The sequence below is a fragment of the Ambystoma mexicanum genome, chromosome 2p (assembly GCF_040938575.1).
Source record: "Ambystoma mexicanum isolate Mex_15411 chromosome 2p, UKY_AmexF1_1, whole genome shotgun sequence".
In the NCBI taxonomy this organism is placed as follows: Eukaryota; Metazoa; Chordata; class Amphibia; order Caudata; family Ambystomatidae; genus Ambystoma; species Ambystoma mexicanum.
In genome coordinates, this window is record NC_090923.1 from 64,222,131 (window position 1) to 64,243,188 (window position 21,058).

The window sequence follows — 21,058 nt, forward strand, 5'->3', positions numbered from 1 at the left end:
GTCAGGTATCCAGCCTCTCGAGGACTGGATTTGAACAATAATTCATTTCTGTGAAATAACTCACTTTTCACATTTCAGTGTGTCAGACACAGAGACAATTTCCTTAGTGTCATCGATATTTCTAGCGAAGCCATCATTACTTTATTGGGGTTGTGCCCTGGCAGGTTTACTCAACTGGTTTTGAGGGATTGCGCAACAAATGTTAAGCTATTAAGTAAAATACACTGCACGATATCCTCCAAATTAGTCAATGGCAGAAGCCTCACTTTGCCACCTCCCAGTCAGCTCCACCTAGCCTGCCCAGAAAGTTCACCAAAGAGTTCCATTCTTCAGTGACACTGCCATCAGCATGGGAAGGCCTAGGGTAAGGGGGTTAAGATCCGAATACATGACGCTTGGGCCAACAGTACAAACAAGCTGATGAATTAGCCAACAACCACCATATGGGGCACGTGCCGATTGTTTTGACAATCCTTTGGCTTTCTCGGGGCTAAATAGGGATTGCCTGTTTTATAGCAGAGCATTAAACACGTTATTGATATATTTGAGATATGTATCCAGTTACATCACGCCCTGTTTGCATCAGACTGCAAGCAAAACCATATATCCTTTACAAAATTGGGATACCCAGTTATGCTCTAATCCTTATCTAGGCCTAGTTATGACACATTTCAAAAAGATTAGTAGGCGCTAAACTAAATAAAATAACCTATCATATCTCCAGAAAGAACATGGCATGATAGCCTGTTCTGAGATGGGAGTTTGCAGCACACACTTTTTGCTCACTGTACCTTTCACAGATGGGAAATATCCATTTGCATATCTGTCTTTGTCCATCACAATGCATGCAAAACCATCTGTCCTTTACAAAATGGGGATACCCAGTTATGCTCTAATCCTTATCTAGGCCAAGTTATCACACATTCTTTTTACACAAAATGATTCCAAAACATTTCTTCAGTGGGATTATGGAGTTCCATCTGTGAAAGAGAGTGGAGGAAGCAAGATCGAAATGTATGAGTGGGAGAACCTGTAAATACCCGCACTTGTCCTTATGCTTGTTGAGTCAACACATCATGTTATGTGTAGAAATTGTCCTTGTGCAAACTTTGCCTTCCATCTATGTCACACATTGTGAGTAGATTGTGGGAATGCGTGCCTGGAATTCCATGTGAGCCCTCCACCCTGTGGGTAAGTAATAGCCCCCTCTGGTGTCTGATATATGGACTTCTCTAGTTCTCTTATGGAAATCTACACGTTGCATTGTGCATATTACCTCGTGGTATTGCTCCTAGTAGCGGCTGGTTTAGGGTCTTCCGTCAACTCAGTAAGAATGAATGGAATCGGCCTGCTGGCCTAGTAAGTGTTTCCTTCCTAAAAGCAAAAGGAATTGTACATTGGTATTCTCTATGCCTAACCTGTGTACATATGGGCTGTGATCTGTGCGAGCTATCGACTATGATTACCTCTAATATCGTGTCTGCTATGGCTGCGCCAACTGGTTAGTGGTCCGAATCCTAAACCAAGTCCAGTGCTGCCCTCTACGTCATTACATCAAGATCCTTGATCTGTAATACAAACAATACTGGGTGCAAATTGACAACTGTATAATATTAATTCACTCACTTTCCTATCTGAACAAAAATGTAAAGTGCATGGACGTGGAGAGCCAGAGTTCCATGTGCACATTTCTTAGTAGTGAGCAACTTTTCCTGGGCGGGGAGCATGTTGCCTAGCCCCTGCTGGTGTGCCTGTATCCCGCAAGCGGCAGACTATGTACTGGGTACGTATGTGCAAGGGTCGGTGATGCAGTGACATACCCCGCGCCTTAGCTGGCTCGACCCAGTAAAAACGACCAACGCCACCTTTAGGTACAGTTGTTTCATGAAAGTGTGACTGTTTTGTAGACTCCACTTTCAGAAAGACTCCCTCAGCTTGAGATGCTAATATACATTTTTTTTAAAAAAAGGCGGCTTCCCTTGACCCCATGACCTATCGTCTTCCTGAGCCACAGCCCCCTGACAACTAACCATTAGTTCTAACCCCCTACTTGTGTGTAGCAGCTCCATTTGGACTCAATTGCTCGTTACATTATAGCTTCTGCATCGCAGGCCCTGTATTGTAGAGATGAACTTTGGGGGGCCTCAAATGGGACTTTACCCTTCAGTTAATAGCCCCGGCTTTGAGAGTTAGCAACAGGGCAGGTCGCAGCACCCATTACTGGGTCGGACTGGGCCATAAAATTGTCTTGGGCACTATTGGAAAAAGTGGCCCGCAGTTGCAAACGATAATTCCTTCCTGTTGTGACAATGTTTCACTAGTACCCAAGGAGTAGTTTTGGGATAAAATGTGATGCAAATTTAGCATTTTAAAGAATATTTAGTGATTAGGCAAAACAATTAGCCGCCTAGTAAGGTAACTCATCGAACTGGACCACATTGCTAAAAAAAGTGGCACATTTTGACCCAAATAACATGCCCACACCAGCATTTTTCATTTTGTTCCGTCCATGAGCCTGTTGCCCTATGGGTCAGTCCGACCCTGGTACCCAATCGCGTTGCTCGTAACACGGGCTGTATCTACCTGCATAAGCTTACATTCAGATGAAGGTCTTGACTGCTCCCTCACTCCTCCACATCTGCCGCTTCCCAAAAATCCCTCAAATATAATCCATTCAATACATCCTTATCTGTTTCTTTGCAATTTATACTCCTGGCTCCACGATACACCCTTTTCAGTCCGCCATGGTAATAGAAAATGTCTCTTCATACAGCTCCCTTCATCACTTACATGGTGGCCATCTTGTTTTGTAGTTGCTTTTGTGAATAAATGCTTGCACCACGTACAAGAAAAGAACCATTGACGCACTGGATGCTTTTGTGAGGATGCTTGTAGCAACAATTAACTCAAAGGTTGTCCATACTGCAAAGGTTGTCCGTACTGGTTGTTAACGGTGCTGGAGCCCTTGGTAATGGCCCTGGCTGTTGGGCCATTACCGGTTGGTAAAGCCCATCCTTGGGCCATTATTGCCTAATTAAAGTAGTGTGTAGTCATATTGGTTATCTTAATTGGGTCCTTCTATTTTTGCCAACAATTTCTCAATAATTCTATAGTATTATCCGTCTCGTCTCTGCATCTTTTGTCTTCATACAGTGAAGCTGTTGCCCATTCAATCAATTCCGTCCTTATTTTCTGCATTTAAACCAGTGTGGGTAAACTGGGGGTATGATTCTGAATGCAGAGTTACTAGCCCACTGTTTCCTGGAATTATCATTACCATATTATTGATAACATTAATATGATCATAACTGTTTTGGGGGTATAGCGCCGCATGCTGGGGTTAACAGTTTCGGAGCTCTTTGTAACCGCTGCTTCCAGTTTCTCTGGACCAGGAGGGGATATTCTGTTTTTCATTCGCTGTGTCTCTCCTTTCTGCCAGATTCCAGTTCTTCTCTGAGCAGGAGCAGCGCACTTTTGATGGTCACCGAGCACTCTCCAGCCAACATCTCCTTGTGTCTTCTTGAGGAAGGGGCTTGCATCCCTCTGTCCAAGTCCACGTCTCTGGTAAGTCGTCCCCATCCTTCCCATGCATTCTCTGCCGGTTCCCTTCATACAAAGTCCATCCCTTGACATGTGAGGGGAGTGAGCAGTGTGGCCCATCATTGAAGCTACAAGTTTCATGTGATGTATCTCAGTGGGTTGCTGTCCATGCTGTGGAGATGTGTTTGTAATCTGGAGGTGGCGTGTTTGAATTCTGCATTGCTGTACCGCATTCCTAGGGTGATATCATGCATGGTATTAAGCTGGGTAAGAGAAAACCGCTTTAAAGTGACGACAATTCACAGTATTTATTTAGGTGTTCTGAATAGCACCAACATTTCCCATTTTAAATGCTTCAAGGCACTGTGATACAAAACTGAATAGGATTGGTTGGAAGGTTAGGAATGGCTCTTGCCCCACAACCAAAAAAACCAAAAAAATAACCAATACTACTGGCAGTTGCTCTGGGCACAGAGTGACTGAAAAGCATGCTGCAGAGAAACTACACAGAGATGTGTGTTGCCTCTTTTGTGTTAAAAAGCTCTGGGCAACCCTCCAGACCATCATGTTTTAGCCTGTCATGACATTTGCAACAAGGCCCCTCTGCACAGACCTTGAGGGATACAGGGGGAAACCCAGAGCCAGTCCCCACCATTAGGGCAGAATCTGTTGAGAGACACCCCCTCACGAACCCCTAGTACCATCATGTGTTGGTGCACACCACGTTTATCTCAAGCCTTGCCTCCAATATCAGACACTTGCTAGTGTCTCTCGGAACATTCTAGAAGCATATCAACCTGCACCGGAGACAGGAAGAAACTCCAAAGAGGGAGTACAGATCCAGCACCCGGCAAACATGCATACTGGCAGCTGCACAGAGCGGGAGACCACAGATAGAAACCGCAGCAGCCTGGTGAACGTGCACCGCCAACTTAACTGCATCGCTGTGGAGAAAAAGAGGAGCAGGGTAAAGTTGCAATCTTATGCAGTCATAGAAAGAAGCTTGCATAGCCGCCACAAGGCCCGCGTATGCCTGCGCAAAAAGACATAAGCCTATTACACCACCAGAGACTAAGGGGGTAGAAGACTCCACCCCCCCTCAATTTTAACGTACCTCGGTGACGCTAGTAACAGAGCCCATAATATGTACACTTGGCCGTTCCATGGCAATCCTGCGTGAGGAAAGTGGGAGGGGCTTAGCCCACTACATATGACTTTTCACTTCACGCACACACACACACACGCCCCCTGTGCGGAAGACAGAGCCAGATCCGCCAGGGAAAGAAGACCAATCCCAGGAAGGAGGTATGGCTATAAGGGAAGAACAGGAAGCAGGAAGTGTGGGTTATTTGTGTGCAGTCAGAGGTGGAGGTGGTGGACAGAACAAGAGCATAGCAGGACGAAGGAAGGAGCGGCAGTCCGTAGAGGTGATTTTTGAAAAAGGTTAGGTATTGGCTAGAGCGTGGAAGTGGTACTGTGGTGTAAGTGTGCATGTTTGTGTTGTGAAAGATTAGTGTAAGGAGTGAATGTGAAGCGGGTAGTACTGAGTGACAGAAGAGTGTTTGAATAACAGTAGTTGGTGGAAAGAGTAGTGGTTTGGATGGAGGAATAATGGTTATGAGGAAGGAGTAGTGGTTTCGATAAGGTAGTAATGTGGAGGGAGTAGGAACATGGAGAAGGGAAGTGGTATAGTTCTGGATGGATGATTAACATCAACGGGTGGAGGTAAGACCTAGGAGGAGTGAGAACATTGACGGGACACGAGATTGGTTGAAGGAGTGAGGAGGAGCGAGTAAAAGGAAAGAGCAGGAAAGTGAGACGGTGAGAGTGAACATTTACACAGGGGTCTGAATCAAGAAGGATATTTGTATGGCACGATCCCCAAATCACAGAAGAACACTAACCACTGGATAGCATAAGGAAAGTTGGGAGGTCCATCAGGGGGTTCCATGTGTTAATATCCCCACATAAATATCGCCTTACAAACATATCGCCATATTTTCAGCTGTGATATTAAGCCATGGAACCTGCGGAGGACACCCCCGCAAACCCAATACATTTTTATTTATGGAGCGGGATTCACCCCCGCAACCCCTGGTCCCAATAACCCCATAAATTATCACCACTAATAATGTCGCCTATGGCCTTACCCCACAACCATATATATGTTGGTATTATTGGTGGGAATAATGTTATCTGATACCCATTGCAGTGTTTAGAGAGGATCGCTGTACTGTTTTTAAATTCTCACACCTAGCTGAAGACAGAATTTGACTTTAGGATTTCACTTTCTCTATCTACTAACCTATGGGCAAGGCACACCCGGGTTAGGGTGAGATTTGATATGACAACAGAGATGGGCAGCCTTTGTGCCCACATAAACATCAATAAACACCCTTGAACTGCCTCTGAGACTTGGTTCATATGCCATCTTTGAACATCACACCAGTTGAAAGAGCATATGCAAATCAGGCCTTGTCCCACCCCAAATGGGTCAGTTTATCCCGAACTTCCAGATCACATCCCATCAACACGAGGCCACACGCATCCCCAGACATGTTTCAGCCTTATTGGGCATCATCAGTGAGGTGTAACGTGAGTCTCTAAGTGCAGTGGGCTGAAGACGCGCGTCTGGGGATACCCGGCCCACTCTGGTGCCAGGGGTAAAACTGAAGAGTGATGGTTGGAAAAGAATGAATTATTCTTAGTCACTGGAAATTGCTCTAGACAACACTCCACGCCATTACAGAATGGGAAGAAAGGCATGCGAATCAGACCTCATTGCACTCCAAAAGGAGCAGTCCACACCACCTGCGAGTTCATATCCCTTCTGCATGTGATCCGAAGCAACTCCAGACATGCTTATGCCCAGACGTGGGTCCCTTGCGCTATGCCCTTAGGGAAACGAGCTACACCTGCTGACGAGGCCCTACTAGGCCGAAACATACCTGTGGTTACTTATGTATCCATGCAGAAGGGGCATGGCCTAGGAGATTGGGCTGTGCCTGCAAGCAGCGAGGGGATTGGATGTGCACGCCTTACCTGATGAGTTCACAAGCTGATGGTGACCTCGGAGCCCTCTGAGACCGCTCGCATGCTCAAGACAACAATAACCAAGTAGCAAACACTTGCGTATGAATGGAAGTGATACTAAGAAGTAATTTTGAATACTGAACTATCAAAAAGAGCCAAAAGGCATATTTGTCAAAACCAAATGACTGGAACTTTAAGAGTATAGTTTGTGGAGAACCCAACAACCCAATGGGGCTATATTATTAATAGCTAATACATAGAACCATTGCCCAAGCCAAGAGAAATCAAAAACGGGCAACTCAAATCCAACAGATCTTGCCAAAGGCAGAAGGGGACTAATATAAGGTCCATTGGTTATAAAGCCTGTTACCCATACTTAGAGAAGCATATAACAAAAGCTGGTATAAACCCACATTGCCAGAGCTAAGGAAGAAGAATAAGACCTTATCCTTGTCAGTATTTGGTTACTTATGCAGTGGGGAAACCAGAGTAGCAAGAAGGCTGCCCGTCTGGAAAAGACTATTCAGAAGGAGAGGAGCATTATTTGCACAGGAGTATTAAAGAGCACCAATGTCCATCTTGTTATCCCTGAAGTTTTTCTAAAGGTTTAATGTTGTAAAATACTGAACATTGTGGATCTGTTGTAAAGCTATTAAAAGTTGATCTTCACCACAGAAGCACTTACTGTTTATGAAACGCTGTTCGTGCAGGGGAGTATCCCCGGATGCCAAACCTTTGAAGTAGAAGGCCTGGCTTGGAAGTAAACCGGGTAGGAGTAGATGAAATGCTATAAAGTGGTCCTGACAAAGACAACTAATGTTGCTTGTGGTGCTGAAGGAGGAACTGTAGAAAACTACTGTAGAGGAGTTACATTTCTTCAGAAACACAGTTGTGGCAAATCATCCTGATAAAGACAATTGATGTTGTTTGTGGTGCCGAAGAAAGAACTATACAAACCTGCTGAAGAGGAATTGCATTTGTTCAGAAATAAAATGTGGTGGCCAATCATCCTGACAAAGTCCATTATTGTTGCTATTGATGAAGAGGACAATTCTGAATCTTAATCTTGCTCAAGGAAGCGAAAGAACCTTTCTATTTTCTTTGTTGAATCGCTAGTGTGTTGGAAATTTCTGTTGTGAAGTTGGAGTTATAAAGAACTGTGTTGGAACTTTGTTACAAACCCGGATTTCCTTAGTTCCTTTTGGAACTGTGGAGCAGAATCCTGCTTGAATCTGGGGAAGGGGAATCCACCCAGATTATAAGGAGGGACTGTTGTCATATTCCGAATTCAATCGTTATATTATTTATTTCCTTGTTGCCTTTGCACTCCCATTTTATTTATTTATTTATTTTGCATTTTTAAAGAGATCACACAGCCGCTGTTACAAGAATTCTTTTTTTTGTTTTGTTGGGTAATTGTTTTTTTTGTCCTAGTTGCGTATTTATAACACGCTTAAATACCCAGAGGTTTCGAAGCGTGGACCCGGGGATCGCACGTGCGTTGCTTCGTGTCATCTTGCTTCCAAGACGAGCACGTTGCTGCTGATCTATCCTCCCAGGACATGCATTACCATGCATTACCTCATTAATTTATTGTATGTATAAGCGTGAGAGACAGCTATCCCTTGTTAGAGTGTTTCCTTTAGTTTATTTTAGGCAGGGAAATCCTCATCAGGGTAGGAATAGTGAGGCGTTTAACCTCTTAATTTAATAAAATTGAATGTTTTTTAAAACCTTCACAAAGTCGTCTGCCTCACATTTCTGGCCCCTCACACTATGCTGACTATTATGGCTGTACATATACGGTGGGTTATTGCCTATACTGGATAATATTTTTGTACTTATACTGTGGGTTAATGCCTATACAGGGTAATGTGGCTGTACCTGTACTGTGGTTTATCGACTATACTGACTAATGTGGCTGTATTTACACTGTAGGTTATTGCCTAATCTGGCAAATGCAGCTGTATTTATACTGCGGACTATTGCTTACACTCACTAATGTGGCCATACGCATACTGTGTCCTATTGCCCATATTGTTGTGTCTGTATTATACTGGGGGCTGTTGCCTATACTCATTATTGTGGCCCTACATATACTGTGGCATACGATTGTTGGTGTACGTATACTGTGGGCTATTGCCTATTCATTCAACAAAGGTAGCAGGCGCCCCTCTCTCGCAAGAACAAGGCATGATAACCTGTTCAGTGGTTGTTAACCACATTGAGAGTTCGTAGCCATCTGCTTTTTGTTCACTGTACCTTTTCACAGATGGGAAATATCCATTTGCATATCAGTCTTTGTCCCGCCCACATGGGCAGTCCAGCACCGAAATGCTATGGCAATTCCTCTCTGAACAGAAATGCTATGGCAATTCCTCTCTGAACAAGATTACCAACAGCAACCCCATGCAGGTGTTTTAGCCTTGTTGGGCATCATCAGTGAGGTGAAGCTGAGCCTCTCTAAGCACAGTGAGCAGGGAGTCCATGTCTGGTTTCTCCCAGGTAACCTATGGTGACCAACCCCAAGTTCCTTCAAAGAATTCAACAAAGGTAGCAGGCGCCCCTCTCTCGGAAGAACCAGGCATGATAACCTGTTCAGTCGTTGTTGACCACATTGAGAGTTCGTAGCCATCTGCTTTTTGCTCACTGTACCTTTCACAGATGGGAAATAGCCATTTGCATATCAGTCTTTGTACTGCCCACATGGGCAGTCCATCACCGAAATGCTATTCATACTTGCGCTATGCCTTTATTGTCTATACTGACTATTGTGTGTACTTACACTGTGGGTTATTGCCCATATCGATTATTGTAGCCTGATGTATACGGTGGGTTTGGCACATTGGCTAATGTGACCATATCTAAATTGATTTATCATGGTCAAAAATTACTTATCGCAGATTATGTATGCTTATAGTGCATTGAGGAGGTTTGCCTGCGTGTCTTTGTTTGTTTTATTTGCTTGTATAGCGCACCAAACCCAAAGGTATCTAGGTGCTTATACAATGGATGAGGTCATACAGTAATAGTTAGAGGAATGTGTGGCTAATATACAATGGATGAGGTCATACAGTAATAGTTACAGGAATGTGTGGCTAATATACAATGGAATGCCATACAGTAATAGTTACAGGAATGTGTGGCTAATATACAATGGATGAGGTCATACAGTAATAGTTACAGGAATGTGTGGCTAATATACAATGGATGAGGTCATACAGTAATAGTTACAGGAATGTGTGGCTAATATACAATGGATGAGGTCATACAGTAATAGTTACAGGAATGTGTGGCTAATATACAATGGATGAGGTCATACAGTAATAGTTACAGGAATGTGTGGCTAATATACAATGGAATGCCATACAGTAATAGTTACAGGAATGTGTGGCTAATATACAATGGATGAGGTCATACAGTAATAGTTACAGGAATGTGTGGCTAATATACAATGGATGAGGCCATACAGTAATAGTCACAGGAATGTGTGGCTAATATACAATGGATGAGGTCATACAGTAATAGTTACAGGAATGTGTGGCTAATATACAATGGATGAGGTCATACAGTAATAGTTACAGGAATGTGTGGCTAATATACAATGGATGAGGTCATACAGTAATAGTTACAGGAATGTGTGGCTAATATACAATGGATGAGGTCATACAGTAATAGTTAGAGGAATGTGTGGCTAATATACAATGGATGAGGTCATACAGTAATAGTTACAGGAATGTGTGGCTAATATACAATGGATGAGGTCATACAGTAATAGTTACAGGAATGTGTGGCTAATATACAATGGATGAGGTCATACAGTAATAGTTACAGGAATGTGTGGCTAATATACAATGGATGAGGCCATACAGTAATAGTCACAGGAATGTGTGGCTAATATACAATGGATGAGGTCATACAGTAATAGTTACAGGAATGTGTGGCTAATATACAATGGATGAGGTCATACAGTAATAGTTACAGGAATGTGTGGCTAATATACAATGGATGAGGTCATACAGTAATAGTTACAGGAATGTGTGGCTAATATACAATGGATGAGGTCATACAGTAATAGTTACAGGAATGTGTGGCTAATATACAATGGATGAGGTCATACAGTAATAGTTACAGGAATGTGTGGCTAATATACAATGGATGAGGTTAATATTTGCAGAGATGTGCGGAGAATGAACAATAAATGGATATAAACAAGATCTACCAAATGTAAAACATATCATAGAATAAGCAATACATGGATAGGATATATACAAGATATACTAAATTTAAAACCTAGCTTAGGACAATCAAGCAGTATGGCTTAGGGAGACCGTCTGGAGAAATTAACTAAGCTGTGGGCGTGGTCAGTAGGGTAGCTTGGTCATATAATCACGGTAGCTCAGGATGTGGGTTCATTTGACTGAGAGAACAGCCATGTTTTGACCTTATTCCGGAAGGATAGGAACACTGAGTCTGTCCTTAATGCAAGAGGTACCTCATTCCAGGACTTGGCTGCAAGCGCTGGCACGCCTTTGTGTGGTATGCTTGTGCAAGGGTGCCTGTATGTGTGCATTGGCTCCGTGCATGGTAGCCTGTTTGTGCGTGGCGTGTGGACATTGGTCCCCATATGTGTGTTGAGTGGGTGATTGTGTACATGTGCTGTACAAGGGCCTGCCTAACTGGCTTATGCAATGTTTGTTTCACGGAAAGCCAATTTGTGCCTCTGAATGTTCGATTATTTCAAGACTGAAAAGGCATCTGATTCCATAGTACCTGTATGATTCAGTTCAGGGGGACGGGGTGTTGGTAGTGGTAGACCATAGGACAAGTTCATTGGGTCATCCTTTCAGGCATTCTGACTTGTTATATTTCAGTTGTGTTTCTTTTCTTCAGTTTGAAGTCAAACTCCTGACTCCTTTTAAAATGTTTCCCGGCCTCTGGTGACTCCATCTGTCCTGAAGTGAGATGGCTCCAATGATCTGGGACCTATTGGTAACAGTCTGTTTTCCATTTCCTTCCAGAATAGGTCCGTTTTTCTGGCGGAGCAGCTGCTACAGGACGTGATGAGTGATAAGTGTGAGAAGGTGGGTATTGCGACCACAAGCAGAAGCCTGACCTTAAAGGGCACGCTAGGGTGAGCCTCCTGGAGGCTTGGAAATGAGGAGCTCTTGTTTCCAGCTATGTCTGTTCTCCACTAGCCCCGCCCACTTCCTTCCTCCCTCTCTCCTCTACCCGAGACTGTGAAAAGCGGCTTTAATAAACAAGCATTGGCAATGCCAATAGTTTGGGCGTTTACTGTTGTTCTTTGCATTATGCATGTTTATGCTCCAGAGTGCAAAGATGGGGGTGCAAAGTTTTAAAGGAGGATGCGATAAGGGGTATGCAGGTGTGCAAGAGAACGAGAAGGGAAATGGAGCACGGAAGGGCACTGCTGATAGACGGTGCCGTTGACAATGAGCAAGAGGAAATATGAGCGAGAAAGGGTCAGAAAGAGTGAAAGGAAGGATTAGAGGGGTTAGAGAGAGGAGGTAAGGTGGGTGAGGGAATAGAAGGTATAGGGTGGGTAGGCTAGAAAGCTATATGGGTTAAGTGTGCGTTGGTGAGGGTACAGTAGAGAGAGGCGGTAGGATGGTTGGCAGTAGAGAGGGGTAGGGTGGGATTTGGTAGAGAAAGGAGGTAGGGTTGCGTGGATGGCAGTGAGAGAGGAGGTGGGTGTAGAGAGAGTTGGGGTAGGGTGAGTTGATGTGGGTAGAGGGATTGGGGTAGGTTGGGGTAGAGAGAGTTGGTAGGGTCGTTGGGGTAGAGATTGGAGGTTGGATGGGTGGGGGTAGGGAGAGTTAGGGTAGGGTGGCATATTGTAATCGGCACTCTCACCAGACGCAGCGTTGCACAAGATCTACCCTGAGGGCAACCCTTCCTTAGCCTAACCTAAATGAAAATAACTTTAGTGGGTGATGTCACAGAAGTGAACCTGAACCCACTGTACATGGACTTAGAAAAATCGAGAAATAGAAAAGTTTGTGTGTCTGCAGGGTTTTTTGTTTTAATATGCTGCTTTGTGATGAAATGAGTACAGCATAGCAAGAGAATCCTAATGTGACCTGGTGTGCTGAGGATAAATGTGAGGGGGTTCAAACGCACAGCTGTGTGAATATCAAAATAAAATAAAAATTGTAGTATATGTAATAATGTGTATATATAATAATAATTAATAATTTAGCATTTATATAGCACTACAAACCCTCAAGTATCTGAGCGCTGCTTATTATTACTCATGGTGTGAGATGCTCATTTATTGACCTCAGAAGGATGAAAGGCTGAGTTTGGCCCTGCCAGGACTCGAACCTGCCTCAGCAGTCTCTGCACAGATATCACAGTGAGCGCTCAACTCTCTGTGCTATCGGACCGGCTATATATGTATATATCTCAATGTTAATGATATTGTCTCATCCTATATTGATTTTTAAAATATATCAATATATCTCCATAGCTGGGTATATCAACCAGCCCTATTAAGTTGTTTGGGGTGCTATTACCATCACCCAAAACTCCTCCTGAAGACTATGGCCTGCACTCGGCCTGTGCTACCCAAAAGGTGAAGGTGGTATAGCTGGCAGGCAGTATCTGTTTCAACGTTGCGGTTGGGATCGCTGCTTGTTTAGTAGTAGTGTAGTGTGGGGTGGGGAGGTAAGTCCGTGTTTTAGCCAACACTGTTCCCTTTCCCTACTATTCCTGAAAAGCAGTAGCCATTTCGTCCCAGATACACAGGAGTGTTCTGGGTAAAGGGCAGCCTTAGACTTCAGTGGGCTGGAAATTCTTACTTGTTGGCCAGGTGGGGTCTCTTGTTTAATTAAGTGCCATGGATGAGATTGCTCGTGCTAGCTGCATGGGGAATCCCATTCGGGTCATTTTTCTGGGCAGTTAAGTGATTAAGAGCTGTGATGAGAAAGAGTATGGCTAGGAGTAATGAGGATTACCAACCAGTAATCTAGGTGATGACACACCAGAACAAAAATCCTCCACTGCGTATGTCAGCCAGCACCACTCCGGTTTATGAATTGACTGGTGCAGAGAGAGGTTCAGTAACATCACCTTTTCACCTGCTCATAACGCCATCATGTTCATCAGGCAGGGAAGAGTCGATAACAGGGGCGCGTCTGCGTAACTGTGCGGCGGTTCAATATCGGACGTTTAAGTGCCAAGCGATATCCGTAAACCTACCTTGGTGAGTACCTGCACTTCGTTTCTTCCATTTAGAGCACTACTAATAAGGAACGGAAGGGAAGCTAGGATCAAACACCTGGTATATAATCAGTGGTTTATTTGTAGCTAGTACTTAAAACACAGCAGCAGAACAGAGATAGGCAGAGGGGTCCTCGGATTAAAGCATGGAGCGATTCAGCCCAGGCAGATCATGTCCTCTATGCATGGGGGGTCTCGGTGGGGGAGGGAAGGAACACCTATTTTACTAGTGCAGAGGGCAGCTGTCCCCTCTCAAATTTCCTCTCGAAAGTGAGCGGCTTAAATCTCCTGCACGCTCCTCCTTCGCCTTTCTTCGCCAAACGCCCTATGTTTTCTGAAGAGAATGGCTCGCTGGGTTCTTCCCGGAAGCGGGCAGTGAGTGAGTTGGGTTTTAAAGTAAACCAGGGGCGTTGGTTGGTTGGTAGGAGATGGGGGCTCTATAGTCACGGATCCTTTGGTTATAGCCCCGGATAGAAGCTTAAAGGCTACAACTGGAGGTTCCATGTTCTTTCATCGCCTGCAATTACAATGGCAGGCATTAGAACGTGTACGTTGAACGAAAACATTCATCAAAATGTTTTTTGGGGGGTATAATCCAACCCCCCCTTCCCCACCCAGCTTTACCTATTCCCTACCCCAAACCCCTTATCTGCCCTCTCCCACCCCCCCTTAAAATATTCGCTGAATGTTTTCGTTATAATATACACTTTGAAATGCCTGGCGTTGCAATGGACGGCGATGAAAGGGCGTCGTACCCAACCGAAAAGCTTGCTAGCCCCGATTCCGGACAGTCCCGACATTAGCGTAGCCCCGGATCTTTTCCAGACCTAGCAACACCCCCCTGGAGTAAAGACATTTACAGCGCGGCGCATGAGCAAGCCCCTTGGAGCCAGGTGGGGAGCAGTTGCACTGCACCCCTGTGGGCGCTCTGCCGGTGGCGATTTAAGGATGGTCATGGTATATTGAATGCGTCCTCCTGGGGTGGACAATGGCTCCTGGCGCTTGTGCATTGATAATATGAAGGGGTCCCCCCTACACTGCCAAGTCCCTACTGCTCAGATCCATAATATCTGGTGTAAATGATAATGGCAAATCTTATCTGGAGCGCCCATTGGTGTTACCACTCAACCATGCGGCTAGCGCCTAGAGACACACCTGCCACCTACCCATGGCTGAACTACTCAGGGGTGCTGCCTGCCGTACCCACGACACGAGTGTCCAGAGGTGCTGCCTCCTTTTATCCAGTGCTGAACAGGGGTACATAGACATGACCACTCACTCCGTTTACCTGCGACAGAGCGCTGTCTTTCTTGATCCCTTCCAGGGGTGACAGAGATGCTGCTTCCTTTACCTACCTATGCCAATGGCACCTAGAAGCACATCTTACCTAACCCTTGCCAGGGGTGGCAATAAAAGTGCAGCCCCCCTTTATCTGCTACCCCTTAGCCATGTCATAGGGCGCCCAGTAGCGCTGATGACCTTCCTCATTGCAGTAACAGGAGACAAGAGGGGGTTGAGGGGGTGCCTTGAATGTTGCCAATCATCCCCAGCCATGCCAAAGTTCTCAAAGGCTCTACTATCCCCCGCCAGGGTATGCTCGTGTATCCTGCTTCCACTGTCCCTACCAGGGCTCAGCGGCACTGGTGCCCTTAGGCATGTCATCAGTGGTGCTGTGGAAGTGTCATTGTCCTTTCCAAAGCCAATGGGATGCCGAGATGTGACACTGCTCATTACCCATGCTATTGGAGGCCCAAAGGGTGCTGCTGGCTTTCTATATGCCCAGGTGCTCTTCTAAACCTTACTGGGGCGCTAAGGTGTGACTCTCCCTTGCACCCAGGCCAGGAGTGCTCTCAAATTCGCATGCCTCGGGCCCGTGTCTGGGTTGTCCTTGAACTACTCGTGAAATGAGAGCCAAGTGCTGCTGCTGTTCCTTTCCCATGCCAGAGGTACTCCGACTTGTTTCTATCCCTTATCCATGCCAGTGTGCCCAGGTCCTGTCTCTTACCATGCCAGTATTACTGAATCTCCAGGCTGCTGCCCATACTCATAACAGTGGTACCCACCGGCGCCGGTGTCCCTTACCTGGAATGAGGTGGGTCTGCCAGCCCCATGTATTCCCGAAGCATACAGTGTGCGCGTGATATTGCCTTCGCAATTGTATAGAGCACAGATTTGAAACTGTGACAGTGGTATGGAAAGTTGTAAAAAATAGTTTTTAAAAATGTGCACGAGCACTGGATTGTAGAAGTGGACCACAGCGGGAGGAGGCGACCTTCTCGTGCAAGAGGCAACGGCACGAGAAGAAGACCGCAGCCAAAAGACAAAAAGCACCAAAACCAAAAAGGTTGGGAAAGAAGAAAGGAAGAAAGCTAGATCCTGAGCACGCGCAAAGCAGCCTTTCTTCTCAAGGAACATCGGGAGTCACCTGTTTCCACAGTACTCTGCAGTTTGTTTACATAGAGGTTAAATAGACTGGGTGCTAAAACACAGCCCTGGCAGAGACCTCTGAAAGGTCTAATATATTCACTTAACTACCTGCTATTATCGTACCTCACTAAGATCTGTTTCCATATGGAGAGTGACGATGAGTTTAGGAAGCCCTCCAGGAATTCCCAGACCACATATTCAGAAGTCAGTATTATCAAAAGTAGGTAGGTGGTCCCAACCGCTTGCCTAAAGTTGAGATCTGTATCGACTAATATATTGATGGACATTAGGCATTCTAATAGATATTTATGGATTGCACTTCCTAGAATCTTGGAGGAGTTCTCCAATAATGAGACTGCATAATAAGTTGCCAAAGGATTTATTGTCTTTTTTACAGAAAGGGGATATCTATATTTGCTCTCGATTCCCTACAAGGGTCATCAAACCATAATTGCATTTGTTTTAGACCCCTTTATATTGGATACTTTGATCTTCGATGTGCTATAGTATTATTAGATTTTTTATCCATATTAATTATCTTCAAATCAATAACATCTTCATTAAGAATACTTGAAACGAGGGGCACTGTGTCTCTTAGAATGACCAAATCCATCAATATTTAAAATTTCTCCGCAGAATCTCCTACTCAAGGTGAGATTACCCTCAGCATTTTGATTAGTCAGGTTTTTTTCCTAAAAGATAGGAGAATCTTGAACGATTACAATCGCTCTCTAAATGGTCAATCACACACACATCAATTACAGATGACTAGTGCTTCTTAGTGATCAGAAAATAGTCTGTTATTGACCTGCCCCTATCCTTTAAAAGTGTGTTTCGTTTAAGTATTCAAAACCGTCCTCTGATTTTGTGCCTGGAGACCTTTTTCTAAAAGGACTATATTAAATAACATGCCCTTTGGCCAAATATAGGGTCTAGAAATGAGGACAGAAACAATACAATCGATATTGTATGTGCTAAATTAGAATCCAAGAGCCTTTGCACATTTCACTAAAGAGATCAAACAAGGGCCCCCCAAGGTGGGTGTTAACCCGTTGAGTCAAATTATTTGTCAGTGGGATGGTAGCTTCTAGTTCAGCTGATTTGTGGGAGGGGAATGAGATCATAGCCACTACGAAGGGGGTTGCTTCCGGAGGCAAGTGGAGTGATAGATTTATAATTGCTATTCAACATAGATCTATCTGATGACTATTTTATTGTTTGATCAATTGCAAGTGTTTTGCTTCCGAAACATTCCCTTTGGGATCATTTAATACCATATGTGAGAATTGAATACATACAATTCCCACCAATAGATTTCATGGATTTCATCCCCTGAGGGTTACCACCTGAGAGAGAGCTGACTGATTAGACATTGTTTAGATTATTTAATTCTGGCATATAAGGGTTAGACTTCAGTGAGGTTAATGTGAGTAGTTCACCTTTGATCAGTGAAACAGTCACTTCTTAGGGCTGAACCCAAGGAGTATTCTCAGAAGCCTGTTTTCTCCCATTTTTACTATTTATGGAATTCTGGAAATAATTGTCAACAGGGTTCAAACACATACATATTACTAAGCTGTATAAGATTTTAGCTTTTCGTTTAGACAGAATTGAAAAACCAACACACCCAAGAGTCTTAACGGGTTAGTAACTTTCCAAGGCCTTGATTGGCTTAAGGAGCTTCATTAAATCTGTACCTGCCCGCTACTTTCTCCAAAGAGTTAAAGTTGAAACTCTGGCATGTGATTTATTTTCTTTCATTATAGAAATGTATCCATTGGGTTCACTTATTGTATGGGTCATTTTCACAGATAGTTCATTTCAAACCAACTCCAATTGACATCAACATTGGATGTAACTAGGCACAACATCTAAACGTGAATAAAATACATACATTTATTAAAATGGGAGACTATCCAGTCATAAGGAACCCCAGGTTTTTAACCTTGGTAGAGGGTACCGGGAGTGGGAGTGGCCCAAGAGAAGAGGGCAAGAAGGAGGAAATCCAGAGTGAGGGAATAGGGGGATCCTACCACCATCACCTCTGTCTTGTCCCCATTCAGCTTCAACCAGTTGTGGCCCGTCCACTCACCCACGGCCACCAGGCACTTGTTCAAGCACGATACCGCCTCAGCCTGATCAAGATCGAGATGGATCAGCAGCTGAGTATCGTCGGCGTCCGAATAGCACCTGACGCTGAGGGAGCGGATGAGGCGCACCAACAGGAAGATATAGATATTAAACAGAATCGGAGACAAAGCAGATCCCTGAGGGACACCGCAGCTGAGGTGACGGGCCTTAGAGGTGAGCAGAGGAAGAGAAAGAGTTTAAGACCTAAACGACAGAAAAGAAATACAACAAGCAAGTGCCTGACCCGAAACATCAATCTGGCTCAGAAGGGAGAGCAGGACGTTAGTGCTATTCCCTCAGCGTCAGGTGCTATTCGTACGCAGACGATACCCAGCTGCTGATCCATCTCGATCAGGCTGAGGATGAAAGGCAGAGTTTGGCCCTGCCGGGATTCGAACCTGCGTTAGCAGCCTCTGCACAGATGTCAAAGCGAGCGCTCTACTCGCTGTGCCACTTGACCGGCATCTCCTTGCGGTTCAAGATGGGCCCAGATGCCATGGATAAAAGATGTGTTGTTGGAAGCCCAGCGTACGATACAGTCCCTCCCAGAACTGAGAAGCCCATGGTATATAGGGGAGATGTCTACGGCTAAATCAGGAAATGCAAGCCAGATTGCCTTGCAGAATCACTGCATGCTGGTCCCTGCAGGGAGGCTCCTCGAGCCATTTTAGAAAGCGATGAACAGATGAAAGAATGATGGGAAAATGTATTTCAATGTAACTCGGTTTTATGTAGTGCGACATCTGTTCATCGCTTTCTAAAATGGCTCGAGGAGCCTCCCTGCAGGGACCAGCATGAAAGAATGATGGGAAAATGTATTTCAATGTAACTCCGTTTTATGTAGTGCGACATCTCAGATTTGGGGGGGAGCTTGTTGGCGCTTCTAGACATGCATGAAACGGGGAGAGGAAATGTACAGAACATCATAAATGGAGAACTCCTTTTCCTTCCTGCAGGTCTGGAGTCCAAATGGAAACCTATCTGGTGCTGTCGTTCTTTGCTCTTTAGACCAATGTAAGTATATTTGAACACCACAAAATTCAGGCTACGCTCAGTTAGTACTGCGCAAGGATTAAAATTGGTTAACAATATTGTGCTGGTAAGGATGGTGTACCAGGCTAGCCCGAAGTCTGGATAAATTAACAATGAGTACAATAAGTACACGATGCGCAACTTCCTAAAGGTAAAATACTACTGAGTGGTAGTTGACTTGTATTAGTTAAGAGGAACCTAATAAGACCAGACCAAAGATATAGTCCTTGTTGTTTAATCATATACTTGTATCGAATAAGGACCTCTTATTAGATCTTGGGTAAAGTGTCAAGTGCTTACATTCATATGTGACTCCATTGATCACAAATAGAATTATTGATACCGTAGGTAACACCGCTCCAATTTCTTATCACCCACTTGAGGTTTTGAGTTAAATTCACATAATTGATACAAAAGTCATCTTTGTACAATTCATAGTTTGAATACACATCTCATGTTCCACTCACAGGGAAAGTAGCACAAATTAGTATTTACCTATTAGTAATAACTTTACACCATCAGGTGTTGCCCCTGCACCTAAGATGTGGACCTTATGTCAACATGTGTTTCAACCCATCTCCATGTCTTTATAATATCAGACACATGGTAAGGTCTCGTTAGATATCCTCATTTGACATCATTTTCTACTATTTCATCATCAGTGCTAACCCACTAATATCAAACATCAAAGGCCTCCCAGAGAAATACCTAAGGAACAAAAACCTTGTACTGTGCAATTGAATTAAGAAATAGTATCGTGGCTACTAATATCCTTGATTAAATGCAAGTGTTTGATCAAGACTAATGGCAGAGAGAACAAACCCTTATTAAATGGGCTCTTGCCACACGGGTACCTTTCTGTTACTTTCAGTATTTATTTTTATTTTACATTTTGAAAGCGCACACACAGCCCGCGGACATCGAGGTGCTGTTACAGGAATTGTTTGTTTTTTAGTTGCGTAGTTGTTTTTTTTTTTTGGTCTTAGTTGTGTATTTATAACGCGCTTAAACACAGAAGTTTCTAAGCACAGACCCAGGGATCGAACCTGTGTTGCTCCGTGTTGTCTTGCTTCCAAGGCGCACCGTTGCCGCTGAGCTATATGGCCATGAAGTTTTTTCCTTTGTAGATGCTATCACGAATAAGCAGTCAGTTTACTATTATATCCATGCTTCTAATTAAACACGTATCAGATTATGCTTATATTTTTTTAAAAAAAATGTTTTAAAAGATTACGGTTATAGATACTTATTATTCAAACTCGTATATATCAGATCAGATTTCAACAGCAATCATATACTTAACATATATATATATACATATATATATATCAGGCTAGATCATCAATAAAATACTGTTTCATTCATTCAACATTTAAACCAATAATTGTACGGAAAGCAATGTTGTATACACGCCACATCACCGCGCAAGACGGGACGCAGTGGAATAAAGTCGGGGGGGTTGTACATCCGGAGTAACCAACATCCGGCCTCACACATCAACCTGTTTTTCCCCTCAATAGGCCTGTATCATCTGGCATATGCTCCCTCAGCACTGCACTGGGTTTGGCATATATGAAAATCCAACACTGGCGACGAGTGGGCCAAACGACCCACCTTCATTAGCCCGGGAAACACAACAGTAGCTGCCTGCATG

The 21,058-nt window shown here is 44.2% G+C and overlaps 1 protein-coding gene across 1 annotated transcript in view; it reads left to right on the forward strand.

Annotated features, from left to right (window-relative positions):
- Positions 1-21,058, forward strand: part of IL17RC (interleukin 17 receptor C) — a 220,000-nt gene that overhangs the window by 174,937 nt on the left and 24,005 nt on the right. Inside the window, exons 14-16 of the mRNA XM_069646179.1 lie at positions 3,440-3,564; positions 11,595-11,657; positions 19,329-19,386. Coding sequence (XP_069502280.1) covers positions 3,440-3,564; positions 11,595-11,657; positions 19,329-19,386 — 246 coding nt within the window. The remainder of the gene's footprint in view (positions 1-3,439; positions 3,565-11,594; positions 11,658-19,328; positions 19,387-21,058) is intronic.